Source organism: Balaenoptera ricei, chromosome 19 (genome assembly GCF_028023285.1).
Source record: "Balaenoptera ricei isolate mBalRic1 chromosome 19, mBalRic1.hap2, whole genome shotgun sequence".
NCBI classification, from domain to species: Eukaryota; Metazoa; Chordata; class Mammalia; order Artiodactyla; family Balaenopteridae; genus Balaenoptera; species Balaenoptera ricei.
Window position 1 is genome coordinate 15,148,297 of NC_082657.1, and position 25,989 is coordinate 15,174,285.

At 36.9% G+C, this 25,989-nt stretch overlaps 1 protein-coding gene across 11 annotated transcripts in view; it reads left to right on the forward strand.

Moving 5' to 3' along the window:
• The window catches only part of LOC132354334 (zinc finger protein 420), a 75,583-nt gene extending 56,977 nt beyond the window's left edge, over positions 1 to 18,606 (forward strand). For 8 of the 11 annotated variants that reach the window (XM_059906212.1, XM_059906211.1, XM_059906213.1 and 5 more), the window contains one exon: positions 3,995 to 7,189. In XM_059906212.1, the coding sequence (XP_059762195.1) occupies positions 3,995 to 5,925 (1,931 nt within the window). In that variant the 3' untranslated portion in view covers positions 5,926 to 7,189. Of the gene's footprint in view, positions 1 to 3,994; positions 7,190 to 12,654; positions 12,782 to 18,551 lie in introns of those variants that run through there. The other 3 variants (XR_009499237.1, XM_059906217.1, XM_059906222.1) reach the window with 3 other exon arrangements.
• Positions 18,607 to 25,989: the final 7,383 nt, after the last annotated feature.

A 25,989-nucleotide genomic window follows, 5' to 3' on the forward strand; every position in this document is an offset into this window, starting at 1 on the left:
TATACGCCTGTCTACTCAACATCTTTACCATGTAAAGTCCAAAACCAAATAGTTCAAAACCAAGCTCTTGATATTCTCTCCCAAACCTTCTACTATAATGAGAAGTTCTCAGTAAACAGCACATTTATTGTTCTGGATGCTCAGGCAAAATACTTAGAGTTTTCTTTGACTTTTCTCTTTTATATTGCATGTCCAATCCATCATGAAATCCTCTTCATTATACCTTCAAAATATATCCAGAATCCAATGGCATCTCACTTTCTCCACCCCTTCCTCCACACTCTAGGCTGAGCCATGTGGGTTATTGCTATAGCCTCCTAACTTCTATCCACCCAGCTTCTGTATTTTCCCACTGACTATCTGGGGGGTTTTTTTGTTTTTTTTTTTTTAATTTAAACAAAACAACCAGAAGGATCATTTTTAAGCAAAGTCAGATTTTGTCATGCTGCTTCTCACAACCTTCCAATGACTCCGCATCTCAGAGTAAAAGTCAGATTTCTTAAAATTGCTAAGACTAAGATTTTCTTGTCTTTTTCCTTTGACTCCAGAGGATTTTTTTCCTCCCTCTGAACTGTAGGCTTTGGATGGTTCCAATTTTGTGAAGAGGTTTATTTCTAATCCCTGACCTATTATTGGTCCAAGGCCTTGTCTCTTGGATTTTCTTTTTTAATCATTAAGATTCAAATGTAGGCCATTGAAGACAGCAAATGTCCTGAAGATAGGTGTGGCTTCAAAACATGTTTACCTCTCTAGTTTCTGTTTTTTATTTCATTGTGTACCCTGTGGATCCTCTTTACTTTCTTTTTTGCTTGGCTTACTTTTAGAAAGTGGTTTGTCATGTTTTATCCAACATTTTTTTGTGTGTTCGTCAGGAAATCTGATGCACCATTACATATCAAGTGTATCCACTGTCACAGTCATAATATACAACAGTTGCATTACACCCTTAAAATCCCTCATGCTATCTCTTTGTCGTCAAATCCTTCCTCCCTCCAACCTATGAAAACTGACCTATTTTCAGTCCTACAGTTTTACCTTTTCCAGAATATTATACAAATGAGAATTGAAATTTATAGCCTTTGGGGTCTGGCTTTTTTCACTTAGTAAAATATATTTAAGATTTATCTATATTATTGCATAAATCAATAGTTTGTTTCTGTTTATTGCTGAGTATTGTTCCATTGTATGGAAATACCAAAGTTTGTTGATTCACTCACCTTTTGAGGGACATCTGGGTTTCCATTTTTTTGGCGATTATGAATAAAGCTACTATAATTTTTGGTGTACAGATGTTTATCTGGATGTAAGTGTAAATACCTATGACTGCTGGATCATATGCTGCATATATGTTTATAAGAAACAACCAAACTCTTTTTCATCATGGTGTACTGTTTTGCATTTCCATTATGTAGTGTATTAGAATTTTGTGTGTGTTCTTTTTCTTGATCTATATGTCCATCCAACCTACTCTTTTTAAAATAGAATACCAGGAACTTTATCACTCCAGACTCTTTCCCTTATATTGAATAATTGCTTTTTTTTCTCTCCAACATCCCCAACATTCTGTAAGATTACAGAGGCCTTTCGTTATGTCTTTGACCTGTAGCAGTGCCTGAGAAATGATAAAAGATATTCTTCTGGGATGAACAGATAGAATTGCCTTGGATAGAAGAGTAAATAAGAAAAGACATGAGAGGGCATAAAGAAACAAAACAGGGTGAAGTAAAAATAAGTAAACAAAAGCAACTTGGTATTTTAATTGGTAAGGATAGGGAGAACTAAAGAAGATAACCATGGTTAGTACCTAGGAAGTAGTATGCAAGAGACTAGGCAATTGAAGAGGCATATGATCACTTTTTGCATTTTTATCGTAGATTTAGTATGGATGTACTTTTGTTTGCATCTGTAGGGAGGTATTGAGGAAGACGCAGATCAGTGGTTTCCAGGCATCTGCCCCTAGGGTGAAGAGAGATCTACTGCAAAGGGATGGCACAAGAGTATCTAGGAATAATAGAACTGTTGTTGTTTATCATTACTGTGGTGGTGGATACATAACTAGAGCCCTCATAGGTCTGTTTCTTTTGTCTTTTTTCTCCTGATTTTTAGTTAAATTGTCTTGTATCCTCATTCACCTGGTCAATTTTTATTGAGTGCTAGACACTGTAAAGAGAAATTATAAAAGCAATTTTAAGCCTTCATCTTCAGTGAAGATTTAGGTTTGCTTATGGCAAGCGATCTTGAATTACCTCAGTCCAGATATCTGAGTTTGAGATGATTCAAATATGATTCAGACTTCAGACGCTGCCCAGACTGGTCTACTGTTTCTCCCTATTCCTCATTGTAGCCCTCTGGGCTCCCAACCCAAAGTATGGAGAATTTATGTTGAGCCTTTTTCTCCAATTATTGTCACCCAAGACCCATGAAATGGTCCAAAACACTGTTTAGTCTCTCCACATCTCACTTGCCTTTTCTAGAATTGTAAGACCTCCCCAAATGGAAAAGTAGCCCCAAATGTTGGGCTTATTTCTCTGAGTTTTCATATCTTTCAACTTTTAGCCCACCAACTCTTTATTCTTACATGAATTCTCTAATGCCTTTATTCAGGTGCCATTTATATTTTGTCCAATTTGTATAATTGCTCTCGTCATTAGAAAGGTTCATTTAAATTATCTAGTCTTCTGTTACCAGAAATAAATGTTTAAGATTCAGGAACTGGTATTTAAATTGAGACCTTAGGATGAGAATTGGCTTATATAGAGTATCTCATTCAGAGCAGTCCAGAGACATAGGACAGGCTCTAGGTAGTTGTAAGTTGAAATAGGCTTTGTGATTTTCAGAGCTAAAAGGAATCTAATATGTTTGGCAAATAGTGAGCAAAGCTGAGAAGGCTCATGGGGAATCAGATATTTAGGTAGGAACCATGGAGAGCTTCCTCAAAGTCATGGAAGGCATTTGGATTTTATTTTAGAAGTTTAATTTGGAAGCTATTTAGAAATTTTAGGTAAAGATAGCAAATCATAATCTGAATTTGAATCAGAATCTGTTAGGGGGAAGCATTAAAACTAGAGATTTCCAAGCTCTCTTTTCTGATTCACTAGATGCAGATTCAGTTAGTCTTGTGTGGTTATCTGGGAATCTTTAAGGTCCCTAGGTGATTTTGATCCCCACCAAAATTTGAGAACTACTGACCTAAAAGGTTTTCTTAATCTCTTCCCTTATCTTCTTTTTTAAAAATTAATTAATTTATTTGTTTATTTGTTTTTGGCTGTGTTGGGTCTTTGTTGCTGCGCGAGGGCTTCCTCTAGTTGCAGTGAGTGGGGGCTACTCTTCGTTGCGGTGTGTAGGCTTCTCATTACAGTGGCTTCTCTTGTGGAGCATGAGCTCTAGGCACGCGGGCTTCAGTAGTTTTGGCTTGCAGGCTCTAGAGCGCAGGCTGAGTAGTTGTGCATGGGCTTAGTTGCTCCGCAGCATGTAGGATCTTCCCAGACCAGGGATCGAACCTGTGTCCCCTGCATTGGCAGGTGGATTCTTAACCACTGCGCCACCAGGGAAGTCCCTTCCCTTATCTTCTAAGTATAGTTTTCATTATTCTCTGATCACTCGTGTGCCCTTTATACATATTAATATATGAAATCATTCTAAGCTAATGTTCTTTCAAACTCTGGGTAGCAACACATTACTGCAGCATGAAATCAGTTTAGTGGTTTTTGACTTTTTGTGTGAGAGAGAGAAGGTGGGGTGGAGAGAAAAAGATGACTAGAATAGTGTAGTGTAGAATAGAATAGAAAACAGAATAGGTATTGTTTTATGAAACTTTGCATGTATCAGGTTGTGATGTGAAAGGTAAGTAGTACACAATATTTGAAAAACTCTGAGGTAAGCCAGTTATTTCCTATGGATATTATTTCCATATATATTTTTTCACATATAGTCTTTTCTACTGTGGAAGGTCTTTTGAAATGACAAAAGAAATTTTTGATCTCTTATTTTTCAGACTTGCCTTCAAGGGGTGCAAACAAGGACTTAACTCCAAAAGAGGACACTTATGAAACAGAATTATCCCAATGGGAAATGAGTGACAGGCTTGAAAACTGTGATCTTGAGGAGTCCAATTCCAGAGATTATTTGGAAGTCAAAGGCACATTGGAAAAGCAACAAGAAAATCAGGAGGAATATTTCAGTCAAGGGATGATCATATATGAAAAAATGTCTATTTTCAATCAGCATACTTATTTATCTCAACTTCCCAGGTGTCATTCTACTGAGAAACCCTATAAATGTAAGGAATGTGGGAAGGCTTTTAGACGAGCCTCACACCTAACTCAACATCAGAGTATTCATACTGGTGAAAAACCCTATGAATGTAAGCAATGTGGGAAGGCCTTTAGTCGTGATTCACAACTCAGTCTTCATCAGAGACTTCATACTGGTGAGAAACCCTATGCATGCAAGGAATGTGGGAAAGCCTTTACTCAGAGCTCACAACTTATTTTACATCATAGGATTCATACTGGTGAAAAACCATATAAATGTGAAGAATGTGGGAAAGCCTTTATTCGAAGCTCACAACTCACCCGACATCAAAAAGTCCATACTGGGGAGAAACCTTATGAATGTAAAGAATGTGGGAAGGCCTTTACTCAGAACTCACAACTTACTCTGCACCAGAGACTTCATACTGGTGAGAAACTCTATGAATGTAAAGAATGTAGAAAGGTCTTTACGCAGCTCTCACAACTTATTCTTCATAAGAGAATTCATACCGGTGAAAAACCCTATGAATGTAAGGAATGTGGCAAAGCTTTTATTTGTGGCTCACAGCTTTCTCAACATCAGAAAATTCATAATGGGGAAAAGCCATACGAATGTCAGGAATGTGGAAAGGCTTTTATTCGCGGCTCATTACTTATGCAACATCAGAGGATTCATACTGGTGAAAAACCCTATAAATGTGAAGAATGTGGGAAGGCCTTTATCCGTGGCTCACAACTTACTCAACACCAGAGAATTCATACCAATGAGAAGCCCTATGAATGTAAGGAATGTGGAAAGACCTTTAGTCATGGCTCACAACTTACTCAACATCAGAGAATTCATACTGGTGAGAAACCCTATCAGTGTAAGGAATGTGGAAAGGCCTTTAATCGTGGCTCCCTCCTTACTCGACATCAAAGGATTCATACTGGTGAAAAACCCTATGAGTGTAAAGAATGTGGAAAGACCTTTAGTCGTGGCTCAGAACTTACTCAACATGAGAGAATTCACACTGGTGAGAAACCCTATGAGTGTAAGGAATGTGGGAAGTCTTTTATTCGTGGCTCACAGCTTACTCAACATCAGAGAATTCATACTGGTGAGAAACCCTATGAATGTAAAGAATGCAGAATGGCCTTTACACAGAGTTCACATCTTTCTCAACATCAGAGACTTCATACTGGTGAGAAACCCTACATATGTAATGAATGTGGGAAGGCCTTTGCTCGTGGCTTACTACTTATACAGCATCAGAGAATTCATACAGGTGAGAAACCATATCAGTGTAAGGAATGTGGGAAGGCCTTTATTCGTGGTTCACAACTTACTCAACATCAGCGAATTCACACTGGAGAAAAACCCTATGAATGCAAGGAATGTGGGAAGGCCTTTAGTCACGGTTCTCAACTTACTCTACATCAGAGAATCCATACTGGTGAGAAACCCTATGAATGCAAAGAGTGTAGAAAAGCCTTTACTCAGAGCTCACATCTTTCTCGACATCAGAGAGTTCATACTGGTGAGAAACCATATCAGTGTAAGGAATGTGGGAAGGCCTTTACTCGTGGTTCACAACTAACTCAACATCAAAGGGTTCATATCAGTGAGAAATCTTTTGAATATAAGGAATGTGAAATAGACTTCAGTCATGGCTCACAAGTTTATATATGAATTATCTGATGCTTGTGACTAATATAGAGAGCCTTCTCTGGTCATTAATTCATTATCATCAAAGAATTCTTAAAATGTGAATATTCAAACACATTTGCTTCATAAAGTTCAGCATCAGTGAATTTGTATGGGGGAAAGATAATGATAATGTAATCCATATAGAAAAACCTACTAAACTTTAGCAAATTATAATAGAGAATAATTCTGTTAATGTAAATATAGGAAGACTTTTAGCCATAGCATATGTCTTTTTCAACATTATCTTGACTCAGTTGATTTCCTTTGTGACATTTAACATGATAACTAACCACTGCTTTGGTTTAATCAATTATCAGATAGACCTAAGACTAATTCCTTGTAAGATTCTTGGAAGTATTATGTAAGTTATTACATAATAAAGTTCTTAGGACAGTGCCTTCAACATAGCATATCACAGATATAAGCTATCATTATGACTCATGTTATTTTAGAGAATTTGCATGAGAGGAGGACATTTATTAGTATAATGAATGTTGAGAATCTTTCATTAACATTTAACCCTGATTTTCTGAGTGGGGGGCACTGTATGCTGTAATGAATATGAGAAAACTTTCATTCACATCTCATCCCATATGGTGTACGAGGAAATTCGTAGTGTAAAAAAAAAACCCTGTACACTTAATCAGTGGATTGTTGAAGAGGTGTGAAGTGAATTGTAACAAAGTCCAAAAGCTCATATTTTCTACCATCTCTGACCACAGTTCAAGAATGTTACTTAGAAATGAAAAAAATTGGATAGCCAAAATAAATCTTTATACTAGGAAATTTTTAAAAACTTGAATGCACAGCTTTTGAATTAAACTAAAAAACTGACATTATAGACTATTTTGCAATGAAAACTGATAAGAATCTGTGTCAGAGACTGCTATTTCCCTACCCGATATTCATTTTCCCTTCTTCAGTAATAGAATTCTTGGCTGAAAAGCTGTCTCAGCCTCCCTTGCAGATCCACAAGATGTAAGTGGTGTTTGTATGAATAGGACATTTAAGAAATCCTTATTTTCTCTCTGCACTTTTTTGTTTCCCTGCCTACAATGTGGATATTTAATCTGCACCTCTGGCAATTTTATGGGGACTTTGAGAATGGTATCTGGGTATTAAGGATGTTGGAGCAGAAATACAGAACATGTCTACACCTATGCTGATTTTATGAAACAGCCATACAAATTCGGGTCTGCCTGCCTTCTGTATTTCTTTATATAAAATTAAACTTCTTATTTGTTGATGCTGTTGTCATTTTGTTATTGACATTAATAATTATTACGGATATAAACTTTTGCACCTAGAAGTGGAGTGCTGTGGGTAAAAGAAATCTCAAATACGGCATTAACTTAGGGCGATGGAGAATGAGGATCTGCTCGTTTCAGGCTAGGAAACTGAAATGAGCAGACTCCTTACCATCTTACAAGGAAGATCTTGTACCAATTAAGGCTGTAATGTTAGGGGAAATGGAAGGAGTGATTCAGAATGTGTGTGTTGGATGTTTCTTGCTGCTTTCAGTAATGTCCTGTGAAAGAGATGAATTTAGTGTAGAGTTAGCTACAGAGAGGCTGCTAGCAGAGATTGAAAGTGACATTGCTTTGTTAAGAGATGTTATGTAAGGCCTGCAGGTGCTCAATCCAGGTTGATGGTAAATTCACAATTTTAAAACTTGTGGGATACAAAACACCAAACTGATTCTCTGCCCCCACCTGAAGCCACTTACAGTGATTTAAAGTAGCAGTCTGAACAAAAAATGAGACCATTGCCCCAACCATGCAAAGGCAGTGAGCCTCCTAGCAAAGATGACTTTAAAATGCTTTCCCCACCCAAGCCTGTCATTTAAAATTAGTTATATTTATTAAGTATTTACTATATTCCAGCCACTATCATAGGTGTTTAGGATATACTGTATTAATGAGCAATTCTAGCAGGAGGAGATGGAATAATAATAAATTGTAGAATATGTTAGAACATAAATGGTATGGGGGGGAAAGGTCATTCAAAAGGAGTTGAGAGGAATATGAAAATATTTGTTGCTCTATGAAATAAAATGATCAGAGTAGACCATGGAGAAGGAAAGATTTGAGTCAAGATTTGAAGGTATGAAGGGGTAAGTCTGCGGTTATCTAAGGGAAGAGCGTACCAGACAGAGGAAAAAGCTAGAGCAAAGGCTTCACAATGGGACTATGCTGGTGTATTTGAGGAATATCAGGGAAGCTATTGTAGAGGTCTGTGCAAGGAGATGATTGATAGAGGAGGTCAGATAACAGGGCCATATCTTGTAAGGCCTTGTAAGTCATTGTGAGCATTTTGGATTTTATTCAGAGGGAAATGGGCAGCCCTTGGAGAGTTTTGAGCAGAGGACATGATCTGACATGCTGCTATTGTGTTAAAACAAACAAACAAAAAAACTAAGTGGGTAGGAGGCTATGGCATTAATTCAGATGAAAGATGATGGTGGCTCAGAACAGGATGGTAACAGTGGTGAGAAGTGGTTGGATTACAGATATATGGTAAATGTGATGGAGCAGGCAAGATTTGTTTTGGGACTAGATGTCAGTTGTTGAGAGGAAGATAAAAGTCCAGGGTGACATTAACTCAAAGGTTTTGGTTCCAAGCATCTGAAGTCCAGGGTGACATTAACTCAAAGGTTTTGGTTCCAAGCAACTGGAAAGATGTGTTCCCATCAGCTGAGATATGGAAAGCTACAGTTCCATCAGTTTTGTGGGAGAAGACTGGGAGTTCAGTTTTGAACGTGTTTGAAATGTCTTTTAGACACAAAATGACAATGTTGAGTGGGCACTTGGTTGGTCTAGCTTGTACTATGGTAGAGATTATATTAATTTGGTAGTTATTGCCTATACTTAATTAAAATAAGGAGGCAGACTAAGATTTTTAAGGACCTACATGTAAATGAGAGAAGAAGAATAGCAAAGACTGATCCACATTGTGTTCCAACATAAAGAGTTCAAGGATAAAAGGACAGACCAGCAAAAGACGCTAAGGAAGACCATGAGATGGAAGGAAAACCGAGAGGGTGACATTACAGAAGCCAAATGAAAGTGAGTCAAAGGAAGGATGATCAATGGTATCAGATACCATTGTCAGGTTACATAATTGTGCAAGGCTTGAGAATTGGCTACTGGATATAGCAATATTGATGTTACTGTTGACCTTGAAAAGAGCAGAGTTATTTTTGGTGTCTTTGTTTTAGAGTGATTGAAGTGAAAGCCTGATAAGAGAATAGAAATTGGATACACTGTTTGGAGGTGTTTTGCTGCAAAAGAAAGCAAAGAAATATGTTAATAATTAGTGTAGCAGTAGGAATAGGAGTGTTTTTGTTTGTTTTCAGGATGGGAGAAGTAATAGCAATTCTGTATGCTGATTGGAATAATCCAGTAAGCGGGGGTGGGGGGGCGCGGCAGCGAGTGGATGATTCAGGACAAAGAAGTGAGAATTACTGGAGCAATGACCTTATATAGGTAGAGGGGATAAGATTAGTGGATGGAAGGATTAGGTTTTTAGCTGATACCATGGGAGGCTTATTCCCGGCAATAAAATGGCCGGATATGGGGTGCAGATGCTGGGAAGTGAGTAAATGACATAGAAGAAGTCTTGGGAAGTGTTCTGATTCCTTCAGTGCTTTCATGAAGTGGTAAGCAAGGTTAGCTGGAAGTATGGGAGATGAGAAGTTTGGGGTTTAAAAGAAAAGAGAGAGGAAATAGTCACTAAAATGAGATATTTAATGTACAGTATAATTAATTGCCTGGGAACTTTAAAAGGCTAGAAAACTGAAAGAGCAAGGGGGCCAGTAAGCAAAAGAAATCATCAGGCTTAAAACTGTATTTACCCAACGATCTTTGGCATTGTAATTAAACAATAGCAAGTAGTTTGAAAGCTTCCTGAGGGAAAGCTTTGAGGGAAATGTTCTGTTAATGAAACCCTATCCTAGCCTGCAAAAGCCTATGACTCAAATCCCCCAAACAGTCCCCAGGTTATGGTACAAATCCATCAGGAAATGACCCATTTATGTAAATTGTCCATATGAAACTACGTATGTTATGAAAAAAAAAAAATATATATATATATAACTCGTAGTCTTTTTCCATTTGTTTTTTAAAAATATATAAACTATGTATATTTTTAATGTGCCTTGCTTTTTCATTTAACACGTTTTGGCAATCGTTCAAGTTTCTATTGCTGTGTAATGACTGCCCCAAACTTGGCTTAAAATACAACAATCATTTATTTAGCTCACACATCTACAAAAATTTGCACAGGGCTTGGCAGCAACAGTTCATCTCAAATGGGGTGGCTTGAAAGCTGCGAGTCACTTGATGGCTGAAGGCTAGAATCATCAAAAGACTCACTTGCTCACATGCCTGGCAGTTGATTCTGACTGTCAACTGGACTGCAGGATGGTCAGCCACAATACCTACACGTGATATCTCTATGTGGCTGCTTAACATGATGACGGGTTCCAAGAGTGTGTCCCAAAGAAGAAGATAGAAGTGCATGAAATTTTTATGATCTAGCCTCAGAAATCACATAACATCATTGTGTCATACTCCTTTGGATGAGGCAGTTACAACTCAATGAAAGAAGTGTCACAAAATAAGAAGAGCTAGTAGAATAGGATATGTTGTGGCCATTATTTGGAAAATACAACATGCCATAAAGATGTTTCCAGGGGACTTCCTGGTGGCGCAGTGGTTAAGACTCCAAGCTCCCAATGCAGGGGGCCTGGATTCGATCCCTGGTCAGGGAACTAGATGCAACATGCATGCCGCAACCAAGAGTTCGCATGCCACAACTAAGGAGCTGGCAAGCCGCAACTAAGGAGCCCACCTGCCACAACTAAGGAGCCCACCAGCCGCAGCTAAGGAGCAGGCGAGCCACAGCTAAGGAGCCCACAAGCCACAACTAAGGAGCCCACCTGCCAACTAAGACCCAGTGCAGCCAAATAAATAAATAAAAAGATGCTTCCATACCTAGCCTTGGAAGTCACATAATTTCACTTCTGCCATTCTCTATTGCTTTAAGCAGCTACACCTTTTTAAAAATTTCTGAAGCACTTATTTTTTATTATTGAAATATAGTTGACATACAATAAATATGTTGTTTCAGGTGTACTACATAGTGATTTGGCATTTGCATACATTATGAAATGATCACCATGATAAATCTAGTAACGTCCATCCCCATACAAAGTTATTACAATATTATTGACCATATTCTTTATGTTGTGTATTGCATCTCCATGGCTTATTTATTTTATAACTGGAGATTTGTACCTCTTTATCCCCTTCACCTATCCCCCTGCCCCAAACACCCGTTCTCTCCTCTGGCAACCACCCATTTGTTCTCTGTATCTACGAGTGTTTTGATTTTGTTTGTTTTTTAGACTCTACATATAGGTAAGATCATATGGTATTTGTCTTCGACTTATTTCACTGAGCATAATACCCTTTAGATCCATTCATGTTATCAAAAATGGCAAGATTTCATTTTTTATGACTAATATTCCATAGAATATATATACCACATATTCTTTATCCATTCATCTATCGATGGACACTTAGGTTGCTTCCATATCTTAGCTTGTAAATAATGCTGCAATGAACAATTGGGAGCATATATCTTTTTGAGTTAGTGGTTTTGTTTTCTTTGGGTAAATACCCAGAAGTGAAATTGCTGGATCATATGGCAGTTCTATTTTTAACTTTTGGAGGACCTTCCATACTGTTTTCCATAGTAGCTGCATCAATTTACAGTCCCACCAACAATGCACAAGGGTCCCCTTTTCTCCACATTCTTGCCAACATTTGCTATTTGTTGTCTTTTTGATGATAGCTATTCTGACAGGTGTGGGGTGGTATCTCATTGCAGTTTTGATTTGCATTTCCCTGATGATTAGTGATGTTGAGCATCTTGTCGTATGTCTATTGGCCATCTGTATGTCTTCTTTGGAAAAATGTCTATTCAGGTCCTCTGCCCATTTTTTAATTAGGTCGTTTGTTTTTTTGATGTTGAGTTGTATGTGTTCTTTGTATATTTTGGGTATTTACCCCTTATTGGATATATTATTTGCAAATATTTTCTCACATTCAGTAGGCTGCCCTTTTGTTTTGTTGATAGTTTCCTTCACTGTGCAAAAGCTTTTTAATTTGATGTGGTCCCATTTGATTTATTTTGGCTTTTGTTCCCTTGCATGAAGAGACAGATCAGAAAAAATATTACTAAGATCAATGTCAAGGATCATACTAGGCAGGTCTATCTTGATGGGAGAGTGTCACGTTTTAAGAAAGCATATAAGATGGGATATATTTCATTAGGCATTCTCGGAAAATATATTTTGTCCCTGAGAGCTTCTCAGATATGAAGAGTTCCTTTGTTCTTATGGTGGCATATTATTCTTATAGCTATATATTATTCTTTTGTTGATGTACCATAATTCTGACAGAATTCCAAAATTCTCATTTTCCTCCTGGGCACCTGGCTACCAAGCTCGATAACAAATTTCCCATTCTCCCTACCAGTTATGGTCCTGTGACTCAGTGAAACATTATCAGAAGTGATATGCAATTTCCGTCTCATTTGCTCAAAGATTAATTTCTATAAGAGCGTAGAAATAAATCCTAATGCATCATTAATTCCAGTTAAGGTAAATATTTAATGTGGCTATTAAAGGATATATTTTACTTCCAGTTCTAGATCAAGATGGAGTATAAAGAAATATCAGACTGTGGTAGAAGAGTAACTGCAAGATGTAAAAGAACTCTGAAGAGTACCCAAAGGCTGAGCGAGAATATCAAAGAAAAGATAAATTTTGAAGGTGGGCCCCATCTCTGACTCTGGGGTTCAGTTCAAGTTTCACAGAAGGTGTGGTTTCAGCCCACTGGATGGTGGAGAATTTTGGTGGGTTTCCAGGGCCAGAACTGATCTATAGTCATCGAACAAACAGGAAGCAAACCTTTGGGACAAAACTGAATTGCAACTGGTATAGTTGAGGTGCTGGTACAAGGTTTGGAGAACACGGTGTCTGCATTGAAAGGGCCATGGGAAACTGCCAGGGCATAAGTGACCCACAACTTGTGTGTAGGCACCTAGGGAGAGTCAGAAGCTGCTGTGACCCAAGGACTACAGTTCACATTATCTGCATCAGGAAGTTAGTCTGCTCGCCTTGGCTGGGCTGCAGAGTTCCAAGAGACTATATGCTCTCTAGGTACATGGCTGGGGCAGAACAGCACTGAATGTTCTCACATACCCGCACTACTAAACAATCATAAAGGAGCAAGAAAAAGCAAAACACTGCACACCAGGTCCAGTAAGAGAAGCCTAATGAAAAGCTCAACATCATGCTCACTCTAAAGGAGAAAATGCTTAGAAGCCAGTCCATTATAGTACAGCAGGTACTGAAAGTTAAATTTGGAGCTGTGAGGCAATAAATTGATAACTGGCACAAGGGTGGATGAATATCTTCAAAATGCAAACTCCTTTCAGTCAGAAAAACTCAAATAAGTGAGTTGAAAAGTGTAGAAATCCATATGCATTTTACAGAAAAGAAAACTTAAATTATCAATAAACATAAGAAAAATTGTTCCTCCTCATTAGTAATCAGGGATGTGAACCAGAACTACACAGACACCTGCTCACAAATGTCTATTGGCAAAAATAAAGTTGGCAAGTATCAAGAGTTGGTGAGGATTTGAAGAAATGGTAATTTCATCTCCTGGTGAGAGTGAAAATCATAACTACTTTGGAAACATAGGCAATACCTATTAGCTTTAAAGATGCATATGCCCAATGACTTAATATATAGACCTATTAAGCATAGAGATATAGAATAGATATATCCCCTATAGAAAACTTAACACAGATATACCAGAATGTAAATACAAATATGGTCCTAGTGACATTGTTCATTTTACTTTTATTTCAGTCTTAGAACTATATAATTAAATGTTTATAGAACATTCCACCCACTAACAGCAGAATATACATTCTTTTAAGGACTCATAGAGCATTCACCAAGATAGATTGTATGCTGGGTCATAAAACAAACATCAGCAGATTTAAAAGAATTGAAATCATATAGATATGTTCTCTGACCATAATGGAATCAAACTAGAATCAATAAAAACAGAAAACAATAAGAAAACATCAAATACTTGGAAATTAATCCACACACTTAAATAATTCATGGGTCAAAGAGGAAGTTTCAAGGGAAATAAAAAATGTATTGAACCGTAAAATTGAAAGTCCACAAATATTCATATCAGCTTTGTTTGAAATAGCCAAAAACTGAAAACAATTCAGATGTCCTTTAGCAAGTGACTGGTTAAAAAAAACATGGTACATCCACACCATGGAATAATAATCAGCAATTAAAACTTTAAAACAAAGAATGAACTATTGACACACACAGCAACTTGGATGAACCTCCAGGGAATTATGCTGATTGGAAAGAAAAAATCTCAATAGGTAACATAATATATGATTCCATTTATATAACATACTTGAAATGCTGAAATTATATGATGTAGAAAAGATTAGTGGGTGCCAGGGATTAAGGATAGGGGAATGAAAGAACAGGAGGGATGTGGGTGGTTATAAAAGGACAATGCAATGGAGTCTTGTGATGAACTGTTCTATATTTTGACAAAGTTGGTGGATACACAAACCTACATGTGATAAAATTGTATAGAACTAAACACACAGAGACATGTAGATACACACACAAATGAGTACAAGTAAAACTGGGAAAATCTAAATAAGATCATCAGATTATATCAATGTCAATATCCTGGTTGTGATATTGCCTTATAATTTTGCAAGATGTTATTTTGAGGAAAATTGGGTAAACCATTGGATATGTATAATATGTAATAATATATAATAAGTATATTAAATGCTGACTTTCAGTCATTTTACTGAAGTTTTCCCAGTAAACTTTTTTTATATAAATTTATTTATTTATTATTTATTTTTGGCTGCATTGGGTCTTTGTTGCTGCGCGGGCTTTCTCTAGTTGTGGCGAGCGGGAGCTACTCTTTGTTGTGGTGCACAGGCATCTCATTGCAGTGGCTTCTCTTGTTGTGGAGCTTGGGCTCTAGGCACAGGGGCTTCAGTAGTTGTGGCTTGTGTGCTCTAGAGCGCAGGCTCAGTAGTTGTGGCGCACTGGCTTAGTTGCTCCACGGCATGTGGTATCTTCCCCAACGAGGGCTCCAACCCATGTCCTCTGCATTGGCAGGCGGATGCTTAACCACTGCGCCACCAGGGAAGCCCTCCCAGTAAACTCCTGATTGGATGAAGCTTGCCCTCTAATAGATTCCTCCAGAAGGACTATGGGAATGCGTACAAATTGAAAACTATTTTTCTATGGCCTTGTACTGGAAGGAAAACTTGGCTGGATACAAAATCCTTGGTCCACACTACCTCTTGAGTTTTTTAAAAATGCTGTCCCATCTTTGCATTTCTTTTTAGTTTTCGAGAAGTGTAATGTCACTACCCTCTCCTCCCAAATGGAGAAACTAATAAAAACCTATGATTATGCTAGAATTTTGAGAATATTTGCCTTACATTTCTAACTAGTTTCACTATTTTATTTTATGTATCTATTTATTTTTGGTCTCACTGCGAGGCATGCAGGATCTTAGTTCTCCGACCAGGGATCAAACCCAGGCCTCCTGCAGTGGAAGCATGGAGTCCTAACCACTGGACCGCCAGGGAATTGCCTAGTTTCACTATTTTATATTTTTACATTTTACACTCTTCTGGCCTCACCAATTAAACTATGATATGCTTTAGAACTAATTCATATCTTTTATCTCTCTTTCCATACTGCTGGTCATAATATCTGGGACCAAAAAAAAAAAATGTAGCCAATATTGTTTTACTCAATCCAAGTAAATACGTTTTAAAAAAAATACAAGTTGGGACTTCCCTGGTGGTCCAGTGGGTAAGACTCTGTGCTACCAGTTCAGGGGGCCTGGGTTTGATCCCTGGTCAGGGAACTAGATTCCACATGCCAGCTACAACTAATAAATCTGCAACCCTGCGTGCTGCAACTAAGACCCGGCTCAGCCAAAATAAATAAATAAATATTTTTTAAAAAAAGATCTCCCATTAAAAAAAAAATGACATGTTAATGGTGTGTGGAGAGATATTTCTTAAAACTTTGCTAATTCTTTGAAATTTTAAAATATATGTATCTCTAGAATTAAAGAAATAAAAAGGCAATTTCCATTGGTAAATAAGAATTTATAGTAAAAACGTATTTAAGAATGTATTTGATGGGAACTCCCTGGCAGTCCAGTGGTTAGGACTCAGTGCTTTCACTGACGTGGGTCTGGGTTCAATCCCTGGTCGGGGAACTAAGATCCCACCAGCCACGCGACACAGCCAAAAGAAAAAGAAAAAGAAAAAAAAGAATGTATTTGATGAAATAAAATTTATATTTTAAGGCAGGAGAAGAAATTTTAAACAAAAAATTCTCTCTCTCTCTGTCCATTTGGGCAACCTTCCCCCCTCCGTAATGTGCGGTGTGCATCTGCTTTACACTTTAACCAGACCTCCTCAAAAATGGGAATCCTTGCTCAACTGTAAAGATAATTTTTTCCCCCTTAATTCTGATGCTAGCAATGTAACTTCTTAAAGGAATAGCATTCTTTCCCAACTCTGTAGGGGGTCATAGTGACTTGCTGCTCACTCTGTATGTGCTTACCTGGACTATGTATCCTTGGTGAACTTTATGTAAAATATCACTATGTCGTTTTGATGTATGATCTTTTGTCTCGGAAACGTATATGAGTGTGCCTTTGAATTCTAACAGGCAGAACAGTTCTCAGAGCTTTCTGAGAGTCTGTCTCCCAGGTTATAATCCTCAGTTTGGCTCAAATAAAATTCTCTTTCTTTTTCTTAACTTGATTGTTAATTGAATTTTCAATGACATATTGAATCATTTAATCAATATACTGTCCTCTTTGTGTTTTGTAATCATTTTTTATTTAAAGTCTATTTTGTCTGACAATAATGTAGCCATCCCAGCTCTCTTTTGGTTACTATTTTCATGCAGAATCTTTATCCATTCTTTTACTTTCTGTCTCTTTATGTCTTTGTATCTAAAGAGAGTCCATTATAGACAGCATATAAATTGGTGGATCCATTCCACCAATCTCTGCCATTTAATTGGAGAGTTTAATTCATTTGCATTTAAAGTAATTAATAATAAGGAAGGACTTCTGCTATTTACCTATTTGTTTTCTGTATCTTATGTATTTTTTTTGTTCCTGAATTCCTCCATTTCTTTTGTACATAGTTGATTTTTTTTGTATTTAGTTAAATTTTTAGTAGTATATGACTGATTCTCTTTTTTCCTTTTCTGTATATTTTTAGTTACTTTCTTATTGTTGGCCTTGGGGATTACAATTAACATCTTAAATTTTATAACATAGTTTGAATAATACCAACTTAGCCTCACTAGTATACAGTCTGCTCCTGTACATCTCTTTTCCCCCTCTTCATATTATTGTCACAGGTCATACCTTTATACATTGTGTATCCATTAACATAAATTTATTCTTTTTTATGCTTTGCTTTTAAGTCATAGAGAAAAAAGAGGAGTTCCAACCAAGTACAATAATACTGGTTTTTATATTTTCCTATGTATTTATGGCTTCAAGTTACTATCTACTGTCCTTTCATTTTAGACTAAAGCATTTCTTATAAGGAAGGTCTTGAGAGTTTAGCTAAACTATTTCATAACATTGCTGCCTTGGCATCCATTTTGTGTAGTCAAGTGACCTGCAAGGGCCTTGAATAAACACTAGCTCCCCCACCAAGCACATGCCATAAGTAACTACCCACAGAGTCACAAGTAAATGTAAGTTCCTGATAGGACCCCCCCAACGGCCTTTGTAATAAACAGACTCCCCTGCCTCCTAGGGCCTTCCCCTTTGATAAGACCTCCACAAAGCTTACTGAAACCCCATTCTTTTTGGTTTGAATCAACCAATCTGGCCTTAGCATGGGAACTCCAAAACACTCTACCCACAGACCCTAATAAAGGCATGTGCCCTACATCCTGCTGTGCTCTCTGCCTGCACCCTTGACCTCCCTGCATGGCCCCTTGAGGCGTGCTGTGTACCTCCTCCAGGACCTGTGAGTAATAAACTTCTCTATTTCAATTCCTTTGTGACCTTTTTTTCAACTGCAGTTCACCATCCCACACCCTGGGGCTCTTAAGTAGCCCAAATGTTAATTTAACGAAGTCACAACAGAAGGTCTACTAGTAAACTCCTTCAGTTTTTATCTGGGAATATCTTAATTTCTTCTTCATTCTTTTTAAAAATATTTATTTATTTATATCGCTGCTCTGGGTCTTAGCTGCGGCACACAGGATCATCGTTGCAGCATGTGGCTCTTAGTTGCAGCATGCGGTATGTAGTTCCTTGACCAGAGATCAAACCCGGGCCCCCTGCATTGGGAGCACAGAGTCTTAGCCACTGGACTACCAGGGAAGTCCCCTCTTCTTCATTCTTGAAAGATAATTTTGCTAGCTATAGAACAACTGTCAACATTTTGTTTTTGTTTTTCTCTTTCAGGATGTTAACTGTACCATCTCACTGTCTTTCACGGTTTCTGATAAGAAATGAGCCGTTAATCTTATTGAAGCTCCCTGGTATGTGACAAATTGATTACTTCTTGCTGCTTTCAATGTTCTGTCTTTTCTTTGCTTTTCAATAATTTAAATATTACATGTCTCAGTGTGGACCCCTTTGAGCTTATCCTGCTTGCAGCTTATTGAGAGTCTTGGATGTATATATTTCATTTCTTTGTCATGTTTGGGGAGATTTTGGCAGTCATTTCTTCAAATATTTTTACTGTTCTTTTCTCTCTCCTTCTGGGCTCCTATTACACATATATTGGTATGCTTGATGTCGTCACACAGGTCTTGCAGGCTTTCTTCATTTTTCTTCACTCTTTTTTCTTTGTACTCTTCAGACTAGATCATTTTAATTGCCTTACCTTCAAGTTCACTAAGTTTCCTGCCTCCCTCAGATCTGCCATTGAACTCCTCTAGTGAATTTTTCATTTCAGTTATTGTACTTTTCAGTTCCAGAATTTCTTTTTAGTTCCTTTTTATAATTTCTATCTTTTGACTGACATTCATTTTTGTTCATATATTTAAAAAATTTCCTTTAGTTTTTTTCATCCATGGTTTTCTTTAGCTCATTGAGTATGTTTGAGATAGTTGGCTTAATGTATTTGACTAGTAAATCCAATGTCTGGGTTCTCTCAGTGATAGTTCCTGTCAAATTCTTTTTTAACATATGAATGGGACATACTTTTCCATTGTCTTTGTATGCCTTGTAATTTTTTGTTGAGATGTGGTCATTTTGAATGAAATAACGTTGTAACTGTGGAAATCAGATTCTTCTCCTCCTCAGGGATTGCTGAATTTTTTGTTGAGGACCGCAGCCATCCATTTGTTTAGTGACTTCTCCAAACCCTTTTTGGAAAGTGTGTATTCCATGTTGTGTATGGTTGCTAAAGTTTCTGTCCCATTATTTCTGAGGTCAGACAGAGATATTGATTAAAGATTCAATCTATCAAGTAAATATAACAATTATAAACATATATGCACTGTCTTAGTCAGCCTGGGGTGCCATAACAAAATTCCATAAGTTGGGTGACTTAAGAAATAGAAATTAATTTTCTTATAGTTCTGGGGGCAGAAATTCGGAGATCAGGGTGTCAGTATGGTCACTTCTTTGTCCAAGCACAGAGAAATAGAGTGACCAACCTCTCTGGTGTCTCTTCTTATAAAAGCACTAATTCCATCGTGAGGTATCCAGCATCATGACCTCATGTGACCCTAATTACCTCCCAAAGGCCCCATCTCCAAATACTACCACATTAGAGGTTAGGACTTCAACATATGAATTTAGGGGTTACACAAACATTCTGTTCTGTTCATAATATGCTCCTACAAACAGAGCTGCAAATTATATGAAGCAAAAAATGACATGATTGAAGGTAGAAATTTTTACACAATAGTAGTTGGAGACTTCAATACTCCATTTTCAGTAATGAACAAAACAATGAGACAGAAGATCAGTAAGGAAATAGAGAACTTGAACAACACTTTATACCAACAGACATATACAGTACATACCCAATAACAGCATAAAACTCATTTTTTCTCAAGTGCATATGGAACATTCTCCAGGATAGATATATAGTAAGCCACAAAACAAGTCTTAGTAAAATTTAAAAGACTGAAAATGTACCAGGTATATTTACCAATCACAATGGAATGAAACTAGAAATAACAGTAGCAGTAGGCAAGTGGGAAATCCACAAAAAATGTGGAAATTAAACACACTCTTAACCAACGTATCAGAGAAGAAATCACAAGGGAAATCAGAAAATATATTGAGATGAATTGAAATAAAAACACAAGATACAAAAACTTATGGGATACATCCAAATCAGAGGGGAAGTTATAGCTATAAATATTTACATTAAAAAAAGAAGAAAAACTCAAATCAATAACCTAACTTTAGGGACTTCTATGGTGACACAGTAGTTAGGAATCTGCTTGCCAATGCAGGGGACATGGGTTCGAGCCCTGGTCTGGGAAGATCCCACATGCTGCGGAGCAACTAAGCCCATGCGCCACAACTACTGAGGCTGTGCTCTAGAGCCCGCGAGCCACAACTACTGAGTCCATGTGCCACAACTACTGAAGCCCACGTGCTGAGAGCCTGTGCTCCACAACAAGAGAAGCCACTGCAATGAGAGGCCACCACAATAAGAAGCCCGTGCACTGCAACAGAGTAGCCCCCGCTCGCCGCAGAGAGCCTGTGTGCAGCAACAAAGACCCAACTGCAGCCAAAAATAAATAAATAAATAAAATAATAACCTAACTTTACACCATATGAAACTAGAAAAAGAACAAGCTAAACCCAAAGCTATCAGAAGAATACAAATACTAAATATTAGAGCAGAGATAAACTAAATAGAGAATTCTATGTAAAAATAATCAACAAACCCAGAAGTTGGTTCTTTGAAAATAACAGCAAAATTGATAAACCTTTGTCTATGAGTATAAAGAGAGAGACAGAAGAATTAGATCACTAAATCACTTTCAGAAGTGAAAGTAGGGATGTTACTATCTATTTTACATAAATAAAATGGATTATAAGAGAATAATACAAACAGTTGTTGGCCAACCAAAGTGATAACCTTGATGAAATGGGCCAACTCCTAGAAATACACAAATACAAAAAGCAGCTCAAGAAGAAATAGAAGATCTTAACCGACTTATCACAAAAAAGGAAATTAAATCAATAATCACAAACCTCCCAACAAAGATAAGCTCAGGACCAGGTGGCTTCACTAGCGAATTCTAGAATAATGAACACCAACACTTCTTAAAGTCTTCCCAAAAATTGAAAATTGAATTTAAGGGAAAACTTCCAAACTCATCCTATGAGGCCAACAATAGCTTGATATCAAAGCCAAAAACAAAAAATAAAACCGAAAAAAACTCCTAAAAGCCAGTATCCCTTATGACTATAGATGCAAATATCCTCAACACAATACTAGCAATAATATGCTAGTTATACACTGTGGCCAAGTGGAATTTATCCCAGTCCTGTGAGGGTGTTTCAATATATGAAAACCAATGTAACGTGCTACATTAATAGAATGAAGAGGAAAATCTGAATGATCATATCAATTGATGCAGAAATATGTCTGAGTTAAAACTATAAATCTCTTAGAACAAAACATAGGTGTAAATCTTTGTGACCTTAGATTAATGGTTTCTTTGATATGATTCCAAAAGTATAGCAATAGTAGAAAAAATAGACAAATTGGAATTCTTCAAAATTGAAAACTGTTTTGCTTCAAAGGGTGCCACCAAAAAAGTAAAAAGACACCTACAAAATGGGAGAATATGTTTATAAATAACATATCTGATAAGTGACTTGTCTGAGTCCTTTTGCTATAAGGAATTCCATAGCTGAGTGGCTTTTACACAACAGAAATGTATTTCTCACAGTTCTTGAGGCTGGAAAGTACAATATCAGGGTGCTGGCAGATTCCGTGCCTGATGATGGTCCACTTTCTGGTTCTTAGATGGATGTCTTTTCACTGTGTCCTCACATAGCAGAAGGGGCAAGTGAGCTCTCTGGGCTCTTTTATAAGGGCACTAATCCCATTTGTGAGGGCTCTGCCCTCATGACATAATCATCTTCCAAAGGCCCCACCTCCAAATACCATTACATTTGTCATTAGGGTTTGACATGTGAATTTTGGTTGGGTGGGGGACACACCAACATTCAGACCATAGCAGAATTTGTATTTAGAATATATGAAGCACTCTTACAGTTCAACAATAAAAAGAACCCCACTGTTATGGACTGAGTGTGTCCCCCACCCCACCAGATGCATATGTTGAAATCCTAACCCACAACTGGAAGGTGCAGCCTTTGGGAGGTAATTAGGTCATGAGGGTGTAGTTCTCATGAATGGCATTAGTGCTGTCAAAAAAAAGAAACAAAGAGATGAGTTTTCTCTTGGCTATGTGAAGATATAATGAGAAGGTGGCCATCTGCAAACCAGGAAGACTGTCCATACCAGACATCAGATCTGCCAGTGCCTTAATCTTTGACTTCTAGCTTCCAGAGCTATGAGAAATAAATGTTTGTTGTTTAAGTCACCCAATTTATGGTATTCTGTTACAGCATCCTGAACTAAGACACCAATTTAAAAATTTGAAAAGGATTTGAATAGACATTTCTCCAAAGATATACAAATGGCAAATAAACATGAAAGAATGCTCAACATCATTAAGGAAAGGCAAATCAAAACCATAGGTAATAAGTACCACTTCACACCCACCGGGATGATTATAATCTAAATGATGAACAATAATAAGTGTTGGTTTAGATGTGGGGAAATTGGAACCCTCATACATTGGCATTGAGAATGATGTGGTAACTGGAAAACATTTTGGCAGTTCCACAAAAAGTCAGATGTAGAATTACCATATGATCTATGGGACTTCCCTGGCGGTCCAGTGGTTAAGACTCCATGCTTCCACTGCAGGGGGCACTGGTTTGATCCCTGGTCGAGGAACTAAGATCCTGCATGCCACTTGGCGTGGCCAAAAATGAATAAATAAATTAATTAATTTTAAAAAAAGAATTACCATATGATCTAGGAATTCCACTCCTAGTTATATATCCAAAAAAAAATAAAAATATATGTCCACACAAAACTTGTACACAATGTTCAGAGCAGCAATATTCATAATAGTCAAAATGTGGAAACAATCCAAACGTCCACACACTGATGAATGGATAAATAAAATGTGGCATAACCATAAAGTGGAATATTTGGGGCAATAAAAGGGAATGAAGTTCTTACCATATGATTCAGTAATTGGGTTCCTTGGTATTTACCCAAAGGATTTGAAAACTTATGTACACACAAAAACCTGCATATAGATGTTTAGAGCAGCTTTATTCATAACTGCCAAAACTTGGAAGCAACAAAGATGTCTTTTGGCGGGTGAATGAATAAACAAACTGTGGTACATCCTGCCAATGGAATATTATTCAGTGCTAAGAAGAAATTAGTTATCAAGTTATGCAAAGACATGAAAGAAATTTAAATTCATATTACTAAGTGAAAGCAGTCAGTCTGAAAAGGCTACATACAGTATGATATCAACTACATAACATTCTGGAAAAGGCAAAATGAAGGACACAACAAAAAATTTATTGTTGCCAGTGGTTAGTGGGCAGGGATAAGTAAATGGAACACAGGGAATTTCGGGGCAGTGAAACTACTCTGTATATTATAATGGTGGATTTGTGTCATCATAACGTTATCCAAACACATACAATAAACAATACCAAGAGTAAACTCTAATGTAAACTCTGGACTTTGGGTGATAATATGCCAATGTAGGTTCATCACCTGTAACAAATGTACCACTCTAGTAGGGAATGTTGATAATGGGGGAAGCTAAGCATGTGTGGGGTTGGGGGTCATATGAAAAAATCTCTTTACCTTTCACTCAATTTTGATGTGAACCTAAAACTTCTCTAAAACATAAAGTCTATTTTTTTAAAAGGAGAATGAAGTACTGATACATGCTACAACATGGATTTTGAAAACATTATGCTAATGGAAAGAAGTCAGTCATAAAACACAACATATTGTATAATTCCACTTATGTCCAGGATAGTCAAATTCATAGAAGCAGATAGTAGATTAGCGGTTGCCAGGTCCTGGAGTGGTTGGGGGGAAATAGCGAGTGATTGTTAATTATATTGATGATAAAATGTAGTACACATGAATGGTAACTCTGTGAGGTGATGGATATGTTAATTAGCTTGATTGTGGTAATCATTTCACAGTGTGTAAATATATGAAAACAATATGTTGTACACCTTAAATATATATAATTTTAATTTGTCAATCCTACCTCAATAAAGCTGGGGGAAAAAAGGAATGATGGGGAAAGAAAAATGCAGTAAGTAAGCTATAAAACTCTCAGCGTAAAAATATAGTCATTCTCAAAACTCTGATGCCTGGAAAGATAGTCACCAAATTGTTAACAGTGATTGCATCTGGAAGGCAATTGTATACGAGCTTCTTTCTGAAGAAAATGGTGACTATGGATTGGATGAATGGTGAATATGGCATGCCTGAGGTATAGTGAAGGAATAACTGACAAAAGCAAACATTACTTAAATGTTTTTTTAATTATGAAATAGTTTAAACATATAGAAAGATACAGAGAATAAAAACCCACAACCAGCTTTATCAATTTAGAATAACTGGCCAGTTATTTTTTAAAGAAATTAATGATTAAAAGATACCTCCCTTTGCATCCTTTCCTCAATCTCATTTTTCTCCCTCCCCAGAGGTCATCACAACTTGATGATTATTTCCATAAATGTTATTACACTATTTCCATATGGTATTTAGCCATAAAAAATATAGTGTTGATTTGCATGTTTTCCAACTTTATATAAATAAGTGGAACCATATCATACAAAATACCCTCTAGTTCCATTTCAATATTGTTTCTGAGATGTATCCATATTGATAAAAGTACCTCTAGTTCATTAATTTCAATTCTAACTTACTTAAACGCTAATGATTGTTTTGCTTACCCTAAACTTTTCATTTTCACAAACAACATTGAAGTGGGTCTTCATGTACATCTCCCTGAACACATAAGGAGAGGCTCTGTAGAGGTATAAGTGTGGAATTGTTGGGTCAAAGAGTATCCACATCTTCAACTTTACTAGATATTGATAAATTATTTTTAAAAAACTATTTTCAACTGCACTGTATGAATATGCCTATTGCTCCACGTCTTCCCAGTAATAGGTACTGTGATGCTTTTGTTAATGTGATGATTTTGAAATAGTTCATTGTGGTTTTATTTTTTTCCCTTACTGCCGTGATGTACATTGTCAATTATTTTACTACTCCCAAATCCATCCTTCCTCTACTGGTGTAAACCATCTTTATCATATGCAAAATTTCTACAAATAGATTAGATTCGATAATTTTGTTTCTTTAGAATTCACACTTCATAGATGAATTTCAAAACAAAGCTGTGACATTAAAGGGCAAAAAGGCCCATTGAGGAATTTTGGTTGGAACTGCAGTGAAGTTGTAAATTAGGAGTAACTGATAACTTTGTTATTTTGAGTCTCTTCAGCCTAGGCTATATAATACCCTTCAATTTATTTTATTGTTCTTCAGTTTTCTGGGCCTAGAAAATCTATTGTTTTAACTCCATGAGGACATGGTCTTTGTATTGATCATCTTATCTCCTCATGTCTAAATCAGTGTGTGGCAAACAGTAGTTACTCAAAATTCACTGAATGAATGAAAGTATATATATGCATGTGTGTATATATATAAATGTCGTCAAACTACATTTGACTAGTTTTCTTCCCTCAGTCCCCTTTTGGTTTCAATTTTATAATCACTTGATAAAAA